Source organism: Meles meles, chromosome 10 (assembly GCF_922984935.1).
Source record: "Meles meles chromosome 10, mMelMel3.1 paternal haplotype, whole genome shotgun sequence".
Classification (NCBI taxonomy): domain Eukaryota; kingdom Metazoa; phylum Chordata; class Mammalia; order Carnivora; family Mustelidae; genus Meles; species Meles meles.
The window spans coordinates 29,830,588-29,853,259 of record NC_060075.1 but is presented as its reverse complement, the minus strand read 5'-3'; the positions used below and the strand labels follow the sequence as shown (position 1 = coordinate 29,853,259).

Genomic DNA, 22,672 nt, shown 5'->3' with positions numbered 1-22,672 from the left:
ATGTATAATGTATTATTTGCTTCAGGGGCACATGTCTGTGATTCATCAGTCTTACACAATTCACAGCATTCACCATAGCACATACCCTCCCCAATGTCCATCACCCAGCCACCCTGTCCCTCCCCTCCCCCATCCCCCAGCAACCCTCAGATTGTTAAATGAATGCACTATTAATAAGAAGTTGAATTCAAACTTAAGTTCAGTGTATCGCTTCCGGCAGTGAACCCTGGATTATCTGTTTTGTTGCCCTGTTGTTAAACATCATTGAACATTTTATTTAAAGGCAATAGGATGGTACTTTCATTTTACAGATTTCCATAGAATCCACTAGAATTTTGTTCCATAAATACTGAAAAGTATCTTATGGAACAAAATACTTATTAATATTTCTTTGAAAAACATTTGCTAAGCTTCTTTTGAGTATTGTGTTTATTCCAAAGATGTAAACAAAATAATTTAGCAGTGGCTGGTATTTATGACTATACATGCATTTTCCTTTTTCTCATCAAGATACTTTTGTAAAAATTGGGTTAACTATCTAGAAACACATTTTTTAAATGGCTTAGAAGCAATGGTATGAAGTAATATGCTGGGTTCTACAGCAGGATTGAGCAGAGCATAACATTTCCTTCTCACACTGTAGAACATTTTCTTGGGTTGGGGTGACTGGGACAAGGAGGGGGGAATCTCGGGATGTCCTGCTGCTGTTTTTGCATCGGAGTGTTTGGTATAATATTGAATTTCACATTCTTCACTCCACCCTACTGCCTAAAAGCTACTATATCAAGTCAGTGGCAGTTTAATGACTCTCCCTATTAAGAAATTTTCCTCATTCCCTGCTGGTGCCCTTCTGTTCCCACTTCACAGAGTCATCACCCCCATTTACCAGTTGCTTGATAGATGCAATAAATGCCAAGAAAATGTTATCAATCCACTGGCGAGACGTTTTTCCCACCTTCTCACTGCCTTTAAACTTTTAAGAGCTGAGCAAAAACTATCATCCGTATAATACCAACAAAAGTCAACAGCTGTTATATAAGGCAGGCGCTACAAAATTTGGCAAATAGAAAATCCGGCTGAAGCCACAAATCAAATATGACCAGAGTGCCAAGTGGGAGATAGCAGTGATCATGAAGGTGGTTCAAAAGATTAAACAATAACAACCACCACCACCTGAATCATATATGCCTTTAAAAATTTTTTTTTACTTATTTTTTAAAAAAGATTTTATTTATTTATTTGACAGATAGAGATCACAAGTGGGCAGAGAGGCAGTCAGAGAGAGAGGGGGAAGCAGGCTCCCAGCGGCACAGAGAGCTCGATGTGGGGCTTGATCCCAGGACACCGGGACCATGACCCGAGCTGAAGGCAGAGGCTTTAACCCACTGAGCCACCCAGGCACCCCTCATATATGCCTTTTTTTAAACATTTATCCATTTCACAGTTGTCTTTTCTTTGCCATTGTTGTTTTATTTTAACAGATGACACACAATGTTATATCAAGCAGATCCTCACACATCCACATTTGGAACTAAACCCTGAATTTAACCCAAAGATCAAGGATTACTACTCCGAAGTCCCATTTGATGTGGTCATGGTGACAATTGGAGCGGAGACTTCTAAGTGTCAGTGCAAGGTGTACCTGCATGATCGGGCAGGACCAAGGTATGGGGCCACTGACCAGGGCTGAGCGGAGACATCATAGGGAAGCAGATATTTGAAGAAACCTTTGAAGGTTCAGAAAAACTGAAGCATCAGAACAGTTGGATAGATTGCCAGGGTGTGAAATCCTTCCACTTTTCAGGTGTTGTGTGGTTTTTTAAATTTATTTTTATTTATTTATTTATTTATTTTAACTTTTTTTTTAATATTTTATTTATTTATCTGAGAGAGAGTGAGTGAGAGAGAGCATGAGAGAGGAGAAGGTCAGAGGGAGAAGCAGACTCCACAAGGAGCTGGGAGTCCGATGCAGGACTCGATCCTGGAAGTCCGGGATCATGACCTGAGCCCAAGGTAGTCCCTCAACGAACTGAGCCACCCAGGCGCCCTGTTGTGTGGTTAAAAAAAAAAAAAAAGAAGAACATACCCGTGCTCTACTGATCTGTTAGCAATCTTCGATTTCAAGTTTTTATTTAAATTCTAGTTAGTTCACATATATGGTAAAATCGGTTTCAGGTGCAAAATTTAGTGACTCATCACTTACATACAATAACACCCAGAGCTCATCACAACAAGTGCCCTTCTTAATCCCCATCACCTGTTCAGCCCATCCCACACCCACCTCCCCCCATTCCCAGTTTCTTCTCTATAGTTAAGAGTCTCATGGATTACTTCCCTCTCTTTTTTTTTCCTTCTGCTATGTTCATTTGTTTTGTTTCTTAAATTTCACATATGAGTGAAATCATATGGTATTTGTCTTTCTCTGACTTATTTCTCTTAGCAGAATATACTCTAGCTCCATCCACGTTGTTGAAAGGGCAAGATGTCATTCTTCTGACAGTTGAGTAATACTCCATTCTGTATATATCACATCTTCTTTATCCATTTGTCAGTTGATGGACATTTGGGCTCTTTACATATTTTGGCTACTGTAGATAGTGTTGCTATAAACTTTGGGGTACATTTATCCCTTCAAATCAGCATTTTTGTATCCTTTAGGTAAATACCTACTATTGCAATTGCTGGATCATAGGATAGTTCTATTTTTAACTTTTTGAGGATCCTCCATACTGTTTTCCACAGTGACTGTACCAGTTTGCATTCCCACAAACAAGCAGTGTAAGAGGGTTCCCCTTTCTCCACATCCTGGCCAACATCTGTTTTTCCCTATGTTAATTTTAGCCATTCTGACAGGTGTGAGGCGGTATCTCATTGTGATTTTGATTTGTATTTCCCTGATGATGAATGATATTGAAAATCTTTTCATGTGTCTGTTGGTCATCTGTATGTCTTCTTTGGAAAAATGTCTGTTCTTGTCTTCTGCCCATTTCTTAACTGGATTACTTAGTTTTTGGATGTTGAGTTTGATAAGTTCTTTATAGATTTTGGATACTCCATTAGCAGTATTTGGATCTAATCTTTGTCACAATGTTGTAACAAGAGGATCTTGTGATTTGGATATTAAAAAGACTCATTAAGGGTAGCTTTCTTCTACCATATCTCAACTCCTCAAGATTTTGAATATTCAGGGGTTGAACAAACATTTTGATGACAATTTATGGACATTCTAACACTAATTTACCTAGTCTCATGGGATTTTTTTTCTATTGACTCTTTTGAGAATCACCAACTCTTCTGTTTATAATTTGGAACAGAAGACAGAACTTTACTACATGCCATGTTCATGGCAAGGAAGATACTGATGTTCCTGTGCTGTAGGGAAGGAAATGCATTAGACATCCCTGAGAGCTAAGAGAGTCTAGTAGAAAGAAAAGAGGATTCAAGTCAGACCAACCTGGATACCATCCCTGACTCTACCATGGGACTTTAGGCATAGAGTTGGTATATGAAATGAGATAATGTATGACTCTGAGAAGTAGGAAGTATTGGTTTCCTTCCTGTGATTGCTAGAGGACTTGCTCTGTAAGATAATTGTTGACATAACAAAGTATATAATTAAGGTTTTTTTTCATATTTTAAGTTTCTTATGACGTTGTATAGACCTTATCTGTTTTTGTATGCAAATTATTGGCATAAATAAATATTGATGTGTGATGGAGTCATACATCAATATTTACTTATTCGTACGGGCACACGAATAAATCTCTCTCTTTCTCTCTCTCTCTCTCTCTCTAGCTTTGCCAATTATCCTCTGGGTTTGGGAATGAACAAAATCTCGGTGCTGGTGGTGGATGAATCTCCAGCACAGGGGGAGACACTGATCACGTACAAACTCACCATCTACAGAGAAGACCGTCCAAGTCTGCCCTTGTTTGAGGACTTCACAGCATGTGGTTTTGTGCAGGTAAATGAATTCTATATTTGCACTCGGGTTGAATTAGGAGTGATCTGTTAACCCAGGTGAAAAAGGCCAAATGACAATTGTTAGGAAAACGTGTCTGCTTGCAAATCCAAAGTGTGGTCTCATTTCCAAAGAGCAAGGGTCCCAGGCAGTTATGCGCGCTCCCTCGTGAGTGTTTTGCCTTGTAGAGCGATGGCTGCTCCCTGCACTTACTGGGCTCAGTGGATCTATTGTGCTTGATACTGAAAAAAAAAAAAAAAAAAAAAAAAATGTCTGAGTGCTCACACTGAGTTATAAAATTGATTTTACATTTGAGTTTACATTTCCATGTTAAATTGTGCCATGTTTCTTGGATTTGTACCTGAATCTACTCTGAAATTTTAAATGAGTTTCGGTGTTTATTTTAAAGAATTAGAGAAAAATTGATGAAGCTATTTTGTGGAAGAGATACCAGACGTGAAATCACATTTGCTTGAGTGGATATATTTTTCCTCCACTTCTTGTATCGTGATCATTCCTAAAGGCTGTAGTTTCTCCTGTGAGCACCACACACCGTTGTAGCCCTGTTGATCTTGGAGGGTGAATATGACCCAGAGACTTTGTCTTATTTGGTGGTTCTTTCCTCCGTTCACACCTCCCGTGTGTTAGGATTCCAGATATAAACTTGTACGTTTCTTCATGTCATTTGCCCTCACTATAGGTGCTTCTGGGGAAGTAGTAATTCGTGTTAGTGTATCTCCTAATTCACTCAGAAAGCATAATTGCGAATATGTCGTGTCTCAGTGACTAATCACCTATTGGGAACATTGAAGCACAGGGGATTAGTAACAGAGAGAAGCAACCGACTGAGTCTCCGGGAGTAGGATGAATACCATGCTTCCTTAAAGGTAATAGCCAGAGAAGTGTTCTCTCCCCATCATTTGTCAGAGTGTATTTTATGCTCCTGCTAACCTGGCCTGATCACTCTTCCCCAGATACGCTTCCCAACCTGGGTGGTGGTTACATCCATAACCAGGAGATGTACAGATATATAAAACATGCAATTAACTATGCACTTAAGATTTGTGCAACTTACTGTGTATAAAATACATATAACTGTGTTTTGCTATATATATAAGTTATATATACCGAATATAAATTATACTTCAATAATATAAAAGAAAAGCATTAGTGGGGTAGTATGTATTATCTTCCAAGACATGCTTCTCTTCTCTAATATTAAATGCATCAGAAATAAGTTAATTACCATGCAATTACCTTAGACAATGGATTATATTAGGAATTTCTTACTATAATATGAAGAAAAATATTAGAAAATTCTTGTGGGATATATCCTACAGATGATTACAGAAAAATATTTCAGTCATTTGTAAGAATTTTTTCCAGAAGGTTTTAATTTAAAGTTTATGTGTGGTCCCATAGCAGTGCTATATTTTAAAACATGGAGAAGTGTCTAATAAGCATTCATATCTTTTTAGCTTTTCTTTTACAAACTGTCAAATGACTGAAGAGATAGTGAATGAATAATAAGGATTGATTTAGACACTTGGCGCGAGGCATGAGTGGCCTCAGGAACTGGGAGAAGTCAGTAACAGAGGTAGGATTTTTCTCACCCCTAGGTTCCAGTGACAGTTCTAATGCAGAGACCTTTCCCTTGTTTCTTGTTTATGCTTAATCTCATTTGAGTCTATGGGTTTCACTGCAAGCTGATACCATCATGAAGTCAGAATACAAACAGTAAAAGATACAATGTCAGAACTCCTATCAATTCTCAGCTATTTCCAGATTCATAGCTAAAAAGATACAGATTATGAGACTCACAAGTGTTTGGTCTTCTAAATTGTTCTTTATCTTTTTTATGAACAACTATAGTACCTTACTATATTCTTATGTTGAAGTCCAGAGTCAGAACGTTGCATATTAAATGGTAGACCATTCTATTTGAACCCGTAAAGTGTGTATGTGGCAAACCAAAGGAAATGAATTAAACTTTAATTAGAGTCTATTTGTTGGCTAAAGGGGAAAATTACATTTCCTCCCTATATTATAAATTAGATTTTGTCCTAATGGCTCCATTATTAAATTTTAAACAAACCTAAAAGGCAATCTACGTTAAAATAGCCAAAAAAAAAAGAGTGTGGTTAATTAAGCCTCCTAATTTCTCCTGCTCCCATTCTCACACCTTCTGGTTATTGGCTCTTCATTTTGTCCTTTCACTGAAAGACTACCAGTGAAGGGAAAGCATATCTAAGGCATACCAGTCAAAAAATCAATGTCTTTGACATTTTGATGAATAAGATAATTTGTTAATGGGCATTTTGTATCATTTATATGATTAAATATTGTTAAATACCTACTTAGCCTTAATTAACTGAGTTTGGTGTCTGTTTCTAATGATAGTGCCAGTTGGAATTTGTATATGGTTGCCACTGAAGCAACTCTTACTTACTGAGTTACCAGTTACTTACCTTACCAGTGAGGAGGAAAGGGCTCATTTATATGACTGATATAAAACAACTAGATTTGGACCGAGGCTTTTCAATCTCAGCACTATCAGTATCAAGGATGGATAATTTTTTTTTGTTTTGGGGAACTATCCTGCGCACTGTAGAATGTTTGGGAACATCCCTGGCCCCTATCCAGTATATTCCTCTCCAAACTGTGACAACCAAAAATGTCTCCAGACATTGCCAAATATCAGCTGGTTGGGGGGGGATTGACCCCAGTCAGGAACCACTAATATATACCAATAGCAGGCCTGCTTTTCTACTTTCCACTCGTAAATCTAGTAAACCTGCAGTGGATTTACTCAAAGTATGAATAGGTTAGAGGTAATCCTTCAGTGTTGAATGTTGAAGAATCACTCTTCTCTTTTCTCGTCCTTGTATTTTTAATCATTTCTATAGTCAGCGATACTACTACGGCGGCTCTTTATTCTTCTCATTAATTTGCCATCTTTTCTAACATAATTATAATCAGAAATATGTATTCAATTTTAGAAAACATGATTCTTAATGAAACATAACAAGTGATATAACATACCTAGACTGTTCTTTCATTTTGATTTACCCACACATAGCATAGTGTTTTGCTGTTAGGAAGAGAGATTTAGAAAGTAATAAACTGTTATTATGGCTGGAATATGTCATGCTTTGGAATTAATAAAATATATTTATGTTCTAAGGAAATTAAAACACATATGGGGAAATATTTCTTTTACTATCTCTTTCCAAATCAAAAAGTTTTGACATGGATAACAGTATAGCATCCACAGAAATTGATTTGTATAAAAGATCTATGGTCTCATAAACATTTTACCCCCAAAGTGTTGTGCCAGAATAGGGCCATAAATAAAATTTACAGAAAGGTCATATAGCAGAAGCGTAGGAGAGTACATTTCAGGGATCCATTTGTTAGAAACAGCCTTCATTTTAAAATAAATTACAATTAATAAAGGGAAAATACCAAAGAAAGAAAAAAAACCCCATTAAGAAAAAAGTTTGTCCTGCATTTAGCTATAGATTTAAAACTCACATTTGCTGCCTTATTGTAAAAAAATTAACTAGTGATCTATATGCTGAGCTATTAAATGATATATAAATGACTTCAGTTATAACAATTGGAAATGCTTTATAATTTTCCCATTTATTTTTGTATTGTTTCTCAACACAAAGGTTACAGAACAATTCATATGATAATTGTCTAATATTTTAGCAAACACCCACAATAAAAGAATAGGAAAGAATTTATTGATGACTACTTAAAAAAAAAACAAAAAAACCTTTGTTCATTTCCAAAGTTGTAATAACTATGAAATACTCATTATAGTGATGTTTTGGTTACCTTGCCTACGCCACTACACCAGAAGAATGTGATTCAACTTCTCAACAATAGAGCCTGTGTTGTAGTGAAAGGTTCCCAGCTAACAACTGTTTATTAATTAGCTGCTATGTACTTTGTCCTTACAAATACGTCATATACTGTAGGAGATACAATGCAATATTTGTAGAACTTTTATTATATGGCATACATGATATTAAGCACTTTACCTTTTATCTTATTTAATGTTCTTCACAACTTTAAACATAGGTGATATCTGTACCCACTCCTAACTTAGGGAGGACATAAGTCTTTAAAACATATGTAATTAGGGGGCGCCTGGGTGGCTCAGTGGTTTAAGCCTCTGCCTTCATCTCAGGTCATGATCCCAGGGTCCCTCTGCTTGGCGGGGAGCCTGCTTCCTCCTCTCTCTCTCTCTCTGCTTGCCTCTCTGCCTACTTGTGATCTCTCTCTGTCAAACAAATAAATAAAATCTTTAAAAAAAAATATGTAATTAGTAGCAAAGGTGGTATTTGAATACAGGTCTGACAGACTTCAAACTGATCCCCTTAATCATTACTCTGGACTATAGAATCTGAAGCTCTTATTACACTTATACTCTAATTAACCTACTTAGTAAATTCATTTAGCCAAAATTTAACCTGTTAAGATTTAGTTAGTAGAATTTATTTTCATGGTCATATACAACGATAATTTTTATAATGTTCTAATCACTGAAAAATTCTAAGGTCTTAATAATCCTTATTTTGATGAAGAATGTTATGGAATCAGAGTATTCCCTTCCATAGTGTATCTATCAGTAGGAAAATCTTCAGGGCTAACATCTACCATTTTACTAGGCAACATATATATCCTAATGTCCCAATATTTAATCAGGCTTAATATTTTATATATTGGAATTCTACTTAGCCAAACTATTACTTTTACTCCTTGTTAAAATGTTTTCCAATGTGCAGGCTTTTTAAAATTTTATGCTTGATGGGGCTTCTGGGTTGCTAAGTCGATTCAGCGCCTGCCTTCAGCTCAGGTCATGATCCCGGGTCTTCCCCTCCCTCTGCCACTCCCCCTGCTGTGCTTTCACATCTCTGTCAAATAAATAAATAAAATCTTTAAAAATACTGATAATAAATAAATAAATATTGTGCTTGATTACACATTAAAAATTTCCAGTTAACCCTTTTCACTATTTAACACAACTCACTACCTTATCGTTTTTATTAAAAATATCCACAGTAAACCATAAGTGACTCAATCTCACAAAACAAACTGAGGGTTGCTGGGGGGAGGGGGGTCAGGAGAGGGTGGTGGGGTTATGGACATTGGGGAGGGTATGTGCTATGGTGAGTGCTGTGAAGTGTGTAAACCTGGCGATTCACAGACCTATACCCCTGGGGATAAAAATACATTATATGTTTATAAAAAATAAAAAAATTAATAAAAAAATATATCCACAGTGTATGTTTTCAAAACTTAAAAAGCCCTTTGTTCACATGTACTTTATAATAGTGAGAAGAATGTACTGTGGAATGGGCAATTTGATGTTACTTCAATGCCATAGTCATTGGTGTTAAAGGACCTTACTTTCATACTCTTCACTTAATCCTCACAACAAATAGATAAGATAACACGGGTGATTTTTATTATCTACTTTACCCACTCCCTAATAAGAGAAAGTTAAGTCTTGGGCTATATTACATTTTCATATTCATTTATAAATTTATGTACTTGTTTCTATTTATTTCTATTTGTATTAATTTATATATTTATGTTTAACTTTAAGAGTTTTATTTTGTCGGTGTGTCTCAGAGTATTAAGAACCGGTTCTTCACGTGTCAGTTTCCACCTTCGATGCTTTATTGTGATAGCTCTCTGACTTTGATGAGTGAAAGTTAATAGGTTCCAGAATGCTGTGAATGAACACTATTTAGTTCTCACTCATGCAGAAGAGCATGTCTCCACTGTAAATGTCAGCATTTTCTTTTGCTCTATGAACGGGATGAAAGTCAGTCTGCTCTGTCGAGATTATTTTTTTTAAGATTTTATTTATTTACATGACAGACAGAGCACAAGGAGGCAGAGGCAGGAAGAGAGAAAGAGGGGAAAGCAGGCTCCCTGCGGAGCAGAGAGCCCGATGCAGGGCTCGATCCCAGGACCCTGAGATCATGACCCGAGCGGAAGGCAGAGGCTTAACCCACTGAGCCACCCAGGCGCCTCTGTCGAGATTATTTTATTAGAGCAAAATTTGCATCTTAGCCAATTATGTCGGGCTCTTTTACTAACCTGGTGGTTAAAAGCTATGGACACCAAGGCTCGTGCCCATACTTGCTATTAGGGAAGCCTGGGTTTCAGTCCTGGCGCTGCTTCTAACTGGTCTAATTTGCTGCGTCTCCCAGTGCAAGGCGTATAAACTCTCTAAACTTCAGTTTCTTTATCTTTAGGAATAGAACTAGTGCTGGAACTTGTCTCAAAGAATTGTTCTAAGAATTCAGCTGGAGGACAAATGCAAAGTTTTATCATGAGGCTAGTGTATAATCAAGGTCTCAATCAATATTCAATTATCATCATCATCATCATGAAAGCTCTTTTTGTCAAGATGCATCTCTAGGGCTTACCTGCAGGTGTGTAGGGAAGGAGAAAAAGAAAGAAGAAAGAGAACAGCAAAAGAAGTAGGAGCCAATAATAGTGAGGACGCTGAAATTGAAAAGGAACTGCGACGGGAAGAACTGGTTGGGAATTAGAAAGGAGAGAGGGACCTGGCTGATCCACACAGTTGCATTCCAGATGTTCATGAGTCCCAGGCACTTTGGCCTTTGGGGACCCCTTCTTCCATGAAAGAAGTACTTAAAATCATATTTTGCAACCATGTCAGTAGAAAGACGCCTATATATGCATATGTGCATGTATTCACACACATACACGCCTTGAAGAGTTTGGGTTTTTTTTCTTGTAATTATAGAGGAAAGTCAAACATTTTCTTGGGCTCCTAGAATTAGTCCTGTGTGCTGTAGGCAGGGTTCCCATTGTGCTTAATAGAGAATTGGCCCTACTCTTCCACTTCCTTCCAAAGGATGTATAGCAAAGGCATTCATATCATTATCAATGACCCAGGCTATTCCTTTAAGTCTTGTCAATTGCTCTTGACTTAGACACTGAGCCCTCTGCAGGTGTTTCAGGTACTATGTGCAGGGGCTGAGCACACCCTTACCAGCATTCTTCAAGAGCCTTTGAAGCAGCAAGGTGAGTGGAGTGTCATTTCCATGAGCAGTTTGCACACCCAGGCATTTTGATGGCAGTAGCCTCCTCCGTGGCCAGTAAGCATTCACATATATCTGAGACTTGGGAACTTTTATTTCCCATCGCTGTCTTAAAAAGCCAGTGAAGATTAGAGGGGTGTGTTCCTTACTTCATGATCTGTTTTAGTGCTTATATAAATTATCTTTCTGAGCTGGTGAAAAAGAGCTATGTTAAACACTCACCTCATGAGTTAATGTAACTTATGATCAGATAAATTACCATTTAAATAAAAACTTTTCTCAGCACATCTGTTCTCTATGTTTCTCCAAGTCACATCTGCTCCCTTTACAAGAAGAAACAAGCTTTTACTACCATGAGTGCAGCGGCACCAATACAATGTGGAAGAGAGTGAGATCTTCCTGGCTTCAGGATCCAGAAGTTTCTGAGTACAGCCTTCTGCTGTATGTGTACACTCATTTTTGTTTGAAGTTTCTGCTTTGGCATTCTAAGAATTAGTCCTCTGATTTGTGAACTGTACGGGGAAATTGAAAAGACCCCTGACAGGTCTTTAAATAAAATATTCTGTTAGAGTAACCAGATTTCTACTGTGACATTTGAAACTTTGAGGGAGGCTGTGGCTAACAGAGAAGCAGATAAAAGGGGTTTCTTTTTGATAACTCCTGATACCCACTTCTTTGTGGACTTTAATTGCTCCAAAGGGCCCCTAGATCTTTTACCTCTCTTTCTCTACTTCTTCCCCATTTTTCAGGTGCAAACTAACTCTAGCAGGGTACAAAGCAGGATAGTGAGGATGGTGGTAAGAGAGGGGAAAGTGTGTTGGGTGCTGGATTAGGCATTTTTGAAGTTCTTCTCCCCCTACCAAACCAAGCCTAGAATATGACTCATGTTTTAAAAAGCATTTTTGGCTTCACCAAACAACAGAATTTGACTCTGTATAAGACAAGTTAAAGCAAACAATTCCTGTGGACTGGTGGTCTTTAGTGTTTTAGAGGAAGCAAAGTACCTTTTCGCATGTATGATGAAAGTTTCCACCCCCTGTTCCAAGCAATAATACACAAGCATACACAATCTTGTATATAATTTCAAACTTATGAAAAACCTTGGGTAAAAAATTCTTATCCTAGTAACTCACAATCTGATGCAGAACATCACGGGCACCAACAAGCAGAATAAGGATGGCTTTACATCTGTCATAAATAAACATGATTATAATTCAATTTATTGAGCACCTACTTTGTCCTAGAAACTCTCCTAAGTGTTTATAGATGTTATTTTATTTGTTGTTTTCATGGCAAAAAAAAAAATTAGTATCTGTATAACAATATACCATTTTGGAATTATGTGTGGTTTTTCCAATGATCTCTGTTAGCCTGGAGAATTTGCAATTATTATGGTTCTCAAAGCAAAATGCCACCAGATCTAATATTCTCTTGGAAACAAACATCTGTGAGGAGCCACCTGGCCATTGTTTTCTTCTCACAGGCTCTGAAAGTGGTTATGAGTTGTAGGTAATGGTGGTCCTGGAAACACAGGGAAAATTAATAATATGTCCTTTAGACTGTTTACATTGTCCTCATTAGTCAAAGCCATTGATGTGCTTTCATCATCAGGCTATAACAAATTGTTTGTGTTCAAAGAAAGCTTGGCTGAATTAGGTAATGCTGAGAAAAATTTCCACATGCATCTAACAGACAGTAACATTTCCTTTAATAGGTGTGGGTTGTAGGAACAAGGATCAGGGAGGGGGTACTCCTTGCAGATGGTTTCACCAATTGCAGAACTGCAACTTGGTTTGACATCTGTTCCCTGAAGGCAGAATTAGGACACTTTACTGCCTGACATATTTAACTTCTTTTGAAAATGATGCTAATTTGTCTTTTTTTTTCCTTTTTCATTTGCATCCTTTTTTTAGGCAGGACTAATGAGTTTAGAACATTGAACATGACCTCATTCCTCTAAGGGGACCCAGTCTCTCCACCCCAGTGGCCCTCCAACTCTTTAGGGTCTCATTCTTCAGCAATGGTGATGGGAGGGGGCAGCCTTGCACTGGCATTCCTGTGTCTTTACCTTGTCTACTCACCCCCCCACCCTAAATGCTTGAGAATGGCTTTTTCAGAGCTCATAGGTTATTTTAAAGTTAAATTACCGCTAGAGTTAAGAGGTCCTGTTTTCACAAGTTTAAGAAACATCAGGAAGGGAAATTTTTTCTTTCAGTGGAATAACCATTCCTAAATACTTTGGTCAAAATATTATTTGTACGGTCTGATTTCGAGTCACAGTTCACCACGTATGTGTTGGAGAACTTGGGCAGGTTTCTTATCCCTCAGATAGGGATGTAATAGTACTGATCCCATAGACTGGTTTTAAGGAAAAACTGAGCTAATAATGTTGGAGTTTGGAATAGTGCCTGAGCACAGACAGAACTCAATATGCACATTTGCAAAATGTAAATGGACAGATAAATAAAATGCCTTCAGGCTGGTACAAGAGGAAAATTTAAAATAGGCTTTTTTTTTTCCTAAACCAAGGTCTAGTAAACTGAATGTAGATTTTTAAATTGCTTATATTTAAGGTTAGATTTAATAAGATATAAAAACATGAGGGGCTTTGCAGAACAACCACCTGTGCTAAATTATACAATAAATTTTGTAGTAAATGTTATGAGACTTCCAGAATTGAGTGTAAAATTTGTCCTGAAGTTGTTTTGATTTCGATAGTTGTACAACTAATTTTGTATGTCACCGTATTAGCCGTCTCATTGAGAGACTGGTTTATTTCACAAAAAGAGAGGAAGTATTTCTTTGCCAAGCACAGGGACATTCTTTCACAGATACTATCTGGTAGATTCCATTAAAGGTAAGGGGATGAATATTCCCTTTGCCATTTTTACAAATGAGTAGCAAAGGACAAAGATACCTATGTAACATCAGACAAAAGGTACAACTATAATGTAAGTTAATTTTTTAATATGTATCATTTTTCAAAAGCGCCATCACTTTTGAAAGCCATCACTTCGAAAGACAGGGAACGTATTCATACCTGATAATGACCTAACTGAGAAAATGTGTCCCATTCTACACATTCACGTCATAATTTCAACCCAAACTGCTAACCTCTCCTCCACTTGTTTAAAATCAGAATTTGTTCCAAATGGCATTTCGGTGTTTCCCAAATGCGAGTCCATCTCCACAGATGAGAGATTTGCCACTTCTGAGACTATTTAAAATGCGTAGTAGCGAACATTTTTTTGGCGCTTACCGTGTGCCAGGTCCTATTCTAGCTGCTTTACATTCAGTCACTCGGTTCTCAAAACCAAACCAAACACTGACAAGGCAGATACTTCGATAACACCCAGTGATTTTGCAGATGGAGAAACAGAGTTACAGAGAACATGCCCACAGTCACACAGCTTAGTAGAGAAGATCCTGATGGGGAAACCAGGCAGCCTGATTCCAGAGCTCTACTACCTACCAGCAGCAACCTCTCCTCCTTCCAAGCTCAGCTCTTAGTCACTGCATCCTGCTCCAGAGCTAGACACTGGAAGAAATATATGGTTTCCAAAAGACTTTGGCCCCTATAGTTAATTTGTAGGTTGTTATTTGAACTTGTAATTATTTATTTTTTTCGGTAGAAGAAAATTTAGAAGTGAGGTTAGGTTACAGGGAACATCCAAAAATCCTCCTAATATATGATATTTAATATGGTGAGAAGGGTCCTGAGGTCGGGGATAAGGATGCCAGGGGACCCTGCCATGATTCTGTGTGGGGGAAGGGCTTCAGTGTTCCAGGCCATTAATGGGAAGACACCTGTAGAGGAGGGTGTGAGTAGCGAGGCGTGTCCCTAGCGCTGGGATTGACCGATAACGCTGTGGGGCAGCAACTTTATTTATATTAAAATCGTTTGTGGATCTTGTATTCCAGTGTCGCACTGAATCAGACTTGGGGAGACCTTGGCTATTCTATCCTTCATCCTGCCTATCAGTAAGCTCCAATAACTTGCCAAGATCCATCTTCAATAATTTACCAAGATTCATTGCCAGTCAGTAGCAGAGTGAGGATGAGAAGCCCTGGGCTGGCTAACAAGCTTTTGGACAGCTAGTAGTTGTACCTTACGTAGAAGAACTTTTGGAATCCAGACCTAGATATGTTTCCTGAGATCTTGACCACAACGTTGCTATTTCTAAATGTATCAAATGAATGATCAATTGCAAATTTGCTGACCACTCTGCCTGACTAAAAAGAGAGCTCTATTTCTTCTTTAGAATATGAGCTCTGCTATGTCATATCCTTATTTCTTAAGTCTTAGTGGCATACTCTTGATATAATAAAACACAAAAACTATAAATAAATTTTTTGATGGAAAAAAGGCATGAATTTTAGAGGTGGTTGTAAATGATTATTAAAAAGAAAATCCTCCTTGAGTATGATGTCCCCAAAGATAAGACTTACTTTGGTCATCTGCAAATCTTCAATAGCCAATCAACAAATACATTTGTCTATGTCAACACTGGCACAGAATGAAAAAAGGATTCGTGGAAAGCCCCCAAAATAGCATGGATTGCCTAGGACTCTCTGGCATCTTCTTTCCCATGCTAAGTCCATCTGTGATCACACTAACCCCTCTGCCTGGCCCACAGCCCTCCTTGCCAACTGGCCACATGCTGCTGATGAACAGTCTCTCACCCCTTTCATAACAGAGCACAAATATTAGATGAATTTCCTTTGAACCTTGCTTCCTCTTGGCTCTTAATGTAGTCTGGCTCCTTACAAGAAACGCTCTGGGTTCTGGGAGCCACAGATTCCCTTATTAATCACTCTTTTTTTCCAGGATTGGCAAATATCAAAAGAATTTTTACACATCTCCAAGGTATTTGATACAATGTATTGTGATTAGAAACAATGTCCCATTTCTTAAATATTTAATTAGAATCTGTCACTGCAATATATGGAATATTAACTATCTGGCCCTTAGAAGGAGCACTAAGGTTTTCTGTGAACAATAAAAATATCGATAACAGGGGCGCCTGGGTGGCTCAGTGGGTTAAGCCTCTGCCTTCGGCTCAGGTCATGATCTCAGGGTCCTGGGATCGAGTCCCACATCGGGTTCTCTGTTCTGCGGAGAGCTTGTTTCCCCCTCTCTCTCTCTGCCTGCGTTTCTGCCTACTTGTAATCTCTCTGTCAAATGAATAAATAAAATCTTTAAAAAAAAATATCGATAACAATAAACCACAATCATGTTCTATTCGATGCTTTCTCTGGAAACCTATTTCCTTAGATACCTTCATGCATAAGTGACCAGACAATAGCTAATCCATATTTAACTCAACTTAATAAAATAATATGTGTTCCATGTTAGACGGAAGCATCTAAAAGATTATATTCTTTTTAACACCATTATCCACCAAGAACACTTTTAACCATAATAATAATTATTTCCAGCTGTCCCAAATCCTAAAAGTAAAGTACCAACCCCCCAAATATATTCTGTTATTGAGACATGTGTAAACAATTACGAATATCTAAACCATATTGGCGTTGGTTTTCAGGCTCTCTCCAAAACTGTAGGAAAAAAAATGCCTCTAATAAGTATGTTGATAGATACATACTACTTCAAAAGTTGCTTTTGCAGACCCGCAGAATAAAGATTTCACTTTTTATATTTTAATAACAAATTTTATAAAGTTTAAATTTCATGTTCAAAAAAGAGTAAAAAGACATCCCTGCAATTCATCTTTTTAATTTGAAAACTCAGATTTTTCAAAACCATCCCCAAGATCCAAGTGTACAGAGTGATGGTCTCTTTTCAAGAAAAGCCCATGGGTTCATTAGGCTAAGTACATGGATTCATTATGCCAAGAAAGTATTTGAAGGAATATACATGTTTTCATCTTAAAATGTTTAGTTTAAGTATATTTTTAAATGAAACTACTTATTTTTTTTTTTTTTTTTTACCAGAATAAGCACTCAGGACCTCATTCAAATCCTATTTTAAATAGAGTTGATTCCGTTAGCATGGTGTTGTTCGAGATGGTGAAATCCTGTGGTTATCTTTACTATGACATTGGAGTTGGTTAATAACTGTTCCTGGAGCTTACTTTCTGTCTTTGCACTACCTCTTTGCACCCCCCCCATTCTATTACTCGCATATGCATTTACACACACACACACACACAGTTTCTCTAGGCCAAAACCTAGATCTTTGATCACCTTGCTTAGCACAAGGTCTAGAAGCCTTGTTTGTTTGTTTTTTTGCTTGTTTGTTTTTTAGAGAGAGAGCATGCACAAACAGGGATGAGGGAAAGGCAGAGGAAGAAGAAGACAGAGAGTCTTAGGCAGGCTCCAGCCCCAGCATGGAGCTGGACTTGGGGCTCAATCTCACAACCCTGAGATCGTGACCTGAGCTGAAATCAAGTGTTGGATGCTTAACCGAATGAGCCACCCAGGTGCCCCTGCCTAGAAGGTTCTTAATTAATACTTATAAAATTAAATGTACTTCCAAGCTAGACACAAAATTGAATATATATTCTATTTTTTAAAGTTATTATGCTCTAGGTCATATGAATAAGATCCTTTAAAAAATGTTAACATGCATCATTATATTTGTAGCAGAATAATGATGGCATCATTCCTGTCCCTGAAGGTTACCAGATAATACAGTTTCTAAATTCTTCATGTTTCAATAAAAAGAAAGCCTCCTTCTTTCTTTTAGCCTCAGACTTTCACATACTCAGCAGCAAGACGGGTATGAAGGCACTGAGAGGGAAAAGCTCACCCATAGGGCTTGTATTCCTCATGAGGACAGGCTACCTGCTCCCCTCTGCTCCCAAAGGAAGAAGGAAAAGTAGTCCACAATTTTTCCTCTCTGAGGTAGTGACCTGTGACTTTTTTGGCGATGACTTCAAGAAGGAGAGAAAGGTGCTTGAATGTCTGCTTAGCAGCAGGGCTTATGGAATGGCCTTGCCCTAGCAGATGGACGGAAAAGCTTCCTTGAGACACTGTAGTCGCTGAGGCTTGCCAGGCTGAGAAGGGGCAAGGACCTAGAGGTCTATCTGTACCTAGAGGCCCTGAGGTATATATTAGCACTAAACATAGATCTGTCCCATGTTACAGCCTCCAGAAACAAAGCTGTGGAAGTAGAAGAAACTAGTTTCAAAAGCCTAATCGGGAACCAGCGTGGAACCAGAAGATCCCCGAGGCTCTCAGTATGTCAGGCTCCAGTGGAAAAGGCAGCCAAGACTCTGAGGGCTCCAGACAGCTGCATCGTCGTCAGGGCTGACTTGAGGAGACCCCTATCTATGTCAAGGGTAGACAGTGAGCTAGATCAACAGTGATGATCACTCTTTTCTCCTCTCCTTTCTCCTGTCTCAAATCAAGAGGAGTGAGTTTAGGTGCTGGTCAGACTGAATTTCTATCTAGGGACTCTGGGGAAGCATGGGTCTCCAAGCTCATTTAGGCTGTTACAGAAGTCAGGTCCTTGTGACTGTAGGACTGAAGTTCCCGTTGTCTCGCTCGCTGGCTGTCAGCGGAGGGCTGCTCTCTGCATCCAGAAACTACAAGAGTTTCTCACTATGTGGGTCCCTCTGTCTCCTAAGCCAGCAATAGCCATACCTGGAATTGCTCTCAGAATTTGTCTGTCTGTCTTTCCTAGACCTAGAGCTCCCTAATTTAAGCTCAACTGATTTTGGACTTTAATCACATCTGCAAAATCCCTCCACAGTGACCCCTAGATTAGTGTTTGCTTGAATAACTTTTAGTGAGTGGCTCACTAAAAATAGATTCAAGTCTTTATATTGAAAATGAGACTTTATAACTGGCAATGGCTAAGGTGTAATGATAAAAGGCTTTAATGTCCATTAAGGGAATCAGGCCCATTTAAAAAGAGGGTAGTTCAGTCAGTGGAGTGTGATAATAGTAGTAATTAGAAAAAAATTAGATTTTTGTCTTATTTATACCTTACAAGTTGAGACTCCTCAATCAAAACGATTGCACCTGATTAGAATATAAGCTCATGCAGTAAAGTAGTCTATCCTAATAAATGTCCTTATGCCACTTGCTGTGCTTGGCACATCTTATCCCTTCATATACATAATAACCATATGTAATGGGTACTATTTCACAGCAAACACGGGGCGGAGCTTGGACTTAAATTCAGGTCTATCTGGTTTTAAAGCTCATGATATTAATTCTTACACAATTAGCTGTTCTTAAACTACCAAGGTATTTTTATACCAGATGACAAATGAGGAAACCCACTTAGCCATAAAGTATAATGCCTGTTATCAGAGCTTTGGGTATTTTCATAATCAAATCATGTTCTGCCCCAAATAAATTCCTGTAAGTCCGATATACAGAGTATGATTAGGCTCTCAAGCATGTGTTAGTTCTTTTTCAAGATTAGCAGTTTCCCTGCATTATGTTTGCATTTCTTTGTTTGCTTTTTACTTAATTGAAATAACTTAAGAGACCATAAAGTGTTGCAAACACAAATCCCTCCAGAGGTGGGTAATAGATCTGGCAGAATTTGACTAAGTGTGAGGCAAAAGAAGGTCACAGGGACTGTGGTGAATGGAAAGCTTATGCTGTGTTGAAAGGGAAGAGCAACCACTCAGCTTAAGATGCTCGTTCCCATTTTGGAATTCCGGTTCAGGATTATCAAATCTTCTGGGTCTTCAGAAGAAATAAAAATATATGTATTTTGGGGTGCCTGGGTGGCTCAGTGGGTTAAAGCCTCTGCCTTCGGCTCAGGTCATGATCCCAGGGTGCTGGGATCGAGCCGGGCATGGGGCCCTCTGCTCAGCAGGGGGCCTGCTTCCTCCTCTCTCTCTGCCTGCCTCTCTGCCTACTTGTGATCTCTATCTGTCAAATAAAATCTTTAAAAAAAAATATATGTATTTTAACGGAAAACCTCCCAATTGTTATAGACTGGTAATACTTTTTAAAAGGAACCTTCTGGGGTCCCTGGGTGGCTCAGTGGGCTAAAACCTCTGCCTTTGGCTCAGGTCATGATCCTAGAGTCCTGGGATCGAGCCCTGCATCCGGCTCTCTGCTCAGCGGGGAGCCTGCTTCCCTTCCTCTCTCACTGCCTGCCTCTCTGCCTGCTTGTGATCTCTGTCTCTCAAATAAATAAATAAATAAATAAATAATATTTAAAAGGAACCTTCTGTCAGCCAAACAAATAAATAAAAATTCTATGATCAGATTCAAGTCATAGGCCATCACTTTGTATATTCTGATATCATCCAGTTCACTCATATTATAAATGATAAAGGTAGTCGGTGTGGGAGGTGGGAGGAGAGGGTTATACTGGTTAGAACGATTTATATTACTAGTGTTAAAAACCCAACCTGAGGGGCGCCTGGGTGGCTTAGTGGGTTAAAGCCTCTGCCTTCGGCTCAGGTCATGATCTCAGGGTCCTGGGATGGAGCCCCACATCGGGCTCTCTGCTCAGCGGGGAGCCTGCTTCCCTTCCTCTCTCTCTCTGCCTACCTCTCTGCCTGCTTGTGATCTCTGTCAAATAAATAAAAGCTTTAAAAAAAAAAAAACCAACTTGAGGGGCAGCTGGGTGGCTCAGTTGGTTAAGCGACTGCCTTCTGCTCAGGTCATGATCCTGGAGTCCGTGGATCGAGTCCCACATCGGGCTCCCAGCTCTGCGGGGAGTCTGCTTCTCCCTCTGACCCTCTCCCCTCTCATGCTCCCTCTCTCTCTCTCTCTCTCTCTCAAATTAAAAAAAAAAAAGTCTTTAAGAACCTAACTTGATCTTGATTTTAAAATAAAGGGGATTTGCTAGCTGATCTAACTGAAAAATTGATTTTTTGTTTTGGTTTTTTTTTTTTTTTTGCTTTAGTTGCAGTTTGATTCAGTACTTAATTTTTGTTCCTTGTTTCCTCTCTATCTTGCTGCTATGCCTTCTAATTGCTGCTGCTTTTCCCTCAGACTCCATCCATCTCCTTGAGCCTTCAGGCAGTGTGGGTCCTCTGTTATGTCTACACATGTCTATGGACATACTAGACTTTTTATCCTCAGATACATCCCTAGAATTTCTTGAAAATTCTGCACAAATCTCATTATCTCTGATCAGGTTTTATGCCAGCTATTTACCATTGATGGACTTAAACCAGTGGTATCTATCTCTAGGACTGGTAAGAGGTCAGTCTTCCAAAGCTCACAGCTAAGTATGGACAAGAATCAATTACTGAGGGGCGCCTGGGTGGCTCAGTGGGTTAGGGCCTCTGCCTTCAGCTCGGGTCATGATCCCAGGGTCCTGGGATCGAGCCCCGCATCGGGCTTTCTTCTCAGCAGGGAGCCTGCTTCCCTTCCTCTCTCTGTCTGCCTCTCTGCCTACCTGTGATCTCTGTCTGTCAAGTAAATAGATAAAGTCTTAAAAAAAAAAAAGAATCAATTACTGAAAGAAACTGGGAATACTCTTAGCCATGTGTAGAGAGATGGGTGCTGAGAAGCAAAGGTTTCCATATAAGGTCCATCTTCTTCTGTGGATACTTCTTCCAGGTTCTAGGACTTTAAACCTGAGATGGCTATGAAATACCTACCTCCTCATGCACTCCATCCACTTCTCTAACTGCATATGAACCACGTTTACTTAAATAATTCTCTCTCACATTCAACATCTTTAATCTCAAACTCATTATTTCTTGTATCCTCTTGACTTCTCCCAACCTTCCATCCATTAGTCAAGGTCTTTGGGTGCAAGAGATAGAAATCAGTTCCGGCTAACCTGACCAGGATATGAACTTATTTATAAAACATATATGGTAACTTAGAGAATTGAGCTATTGAGGGAAGACTAAAGAACCAGAAAATAGACAGGAATCAAAGGAAGTGGAAGGAGCCACAGACAGTGTCACGCCATGAGAACCGTTGGTCTGGATGCCACTCCTGGCGCTGTCACTCCTGCTGCCACTGGACACACTCTCTTTTCCAGAGCCCCCCTCTTCCAGATCCAACAGGCTACTGCTTCTGCCACTGCTTCATTCCAACAAATGAATTCAACACTGTCACTTCCTATTCACATCATTTGCTCCAAAATCAAATTCTTGAGGTGGGACATGCCATTGGCCAAGCTCAGATCACATGTCCTGTCCAATTTATCAAACAGATGGAACAGGAGCATCTGGCTTTCCTGGTAGAGGAACTCTCCTAAAAGAGAAAAGATTGAATAACAGGTGGTGAAAGAAATGACAAATGTCTCCAATTCTGGTATTTTGTTGAACCTCCCAACAGGAAGACAGCTATTGGTTCTACGTAAGTAAGCATGGTCTCAAACCGATAGCTCTCCAAAGAATAAAAAAGGCCCTCTCCAGAGGCAACACGTGTCCCTTTAAAGTATCCAAAGCATAGATTAGTTGACCACTTGGTGCCAAAATGGAAGAAGGAATTCAGGCATCACAAGCTTGGGTAGACCCAACAACTTTCTAAAACCTCACTTACTCATACGTTGTAAAGAAATGAAAAGGATTAGAAGAATATCCCACTCTCTGTTCTGCCAGATGCTATGCTCTTACTTTCACTGTCAGTGTGTGTGCAAACACCGAGGAGCAAAACTTCAAGATGTTACAAGTCTGCTCTGAAGGGCATAAAATTCTGTGAGAACCTCCCTTTT

The 22,672-nt window shown here is 38.9% G+C and overlaps 1 protein-coding gene across 2 annotated transcripts in view; it reads left to right on the top strand.

Annotated features, from left to right (window-relative positions):
• CPED1 (cadherin like and PC-esterase domain containing 1) overlaps nt 1–22,672 on the top strand; it is a 276,516-nt gene that overhangs the window by 141,414 nt on the left and 112,430 nt on the right. For both annotated transcript variants that reach the window (XM_046020852.1, XM_046020851.1), the window contains 2 exons: nt 1,482–1,665; nt 3,796–3,964. In XM_046020852.1, the coding sequence (XP_045876808.1) occupies nt 1,482–1,665; nt 3,796–3,964 (353 nt within the window). The remainder of the gene's footprint in view (nt 1–1,481; nt 1,666–3,795; nt 3,965–22,672) is intronic.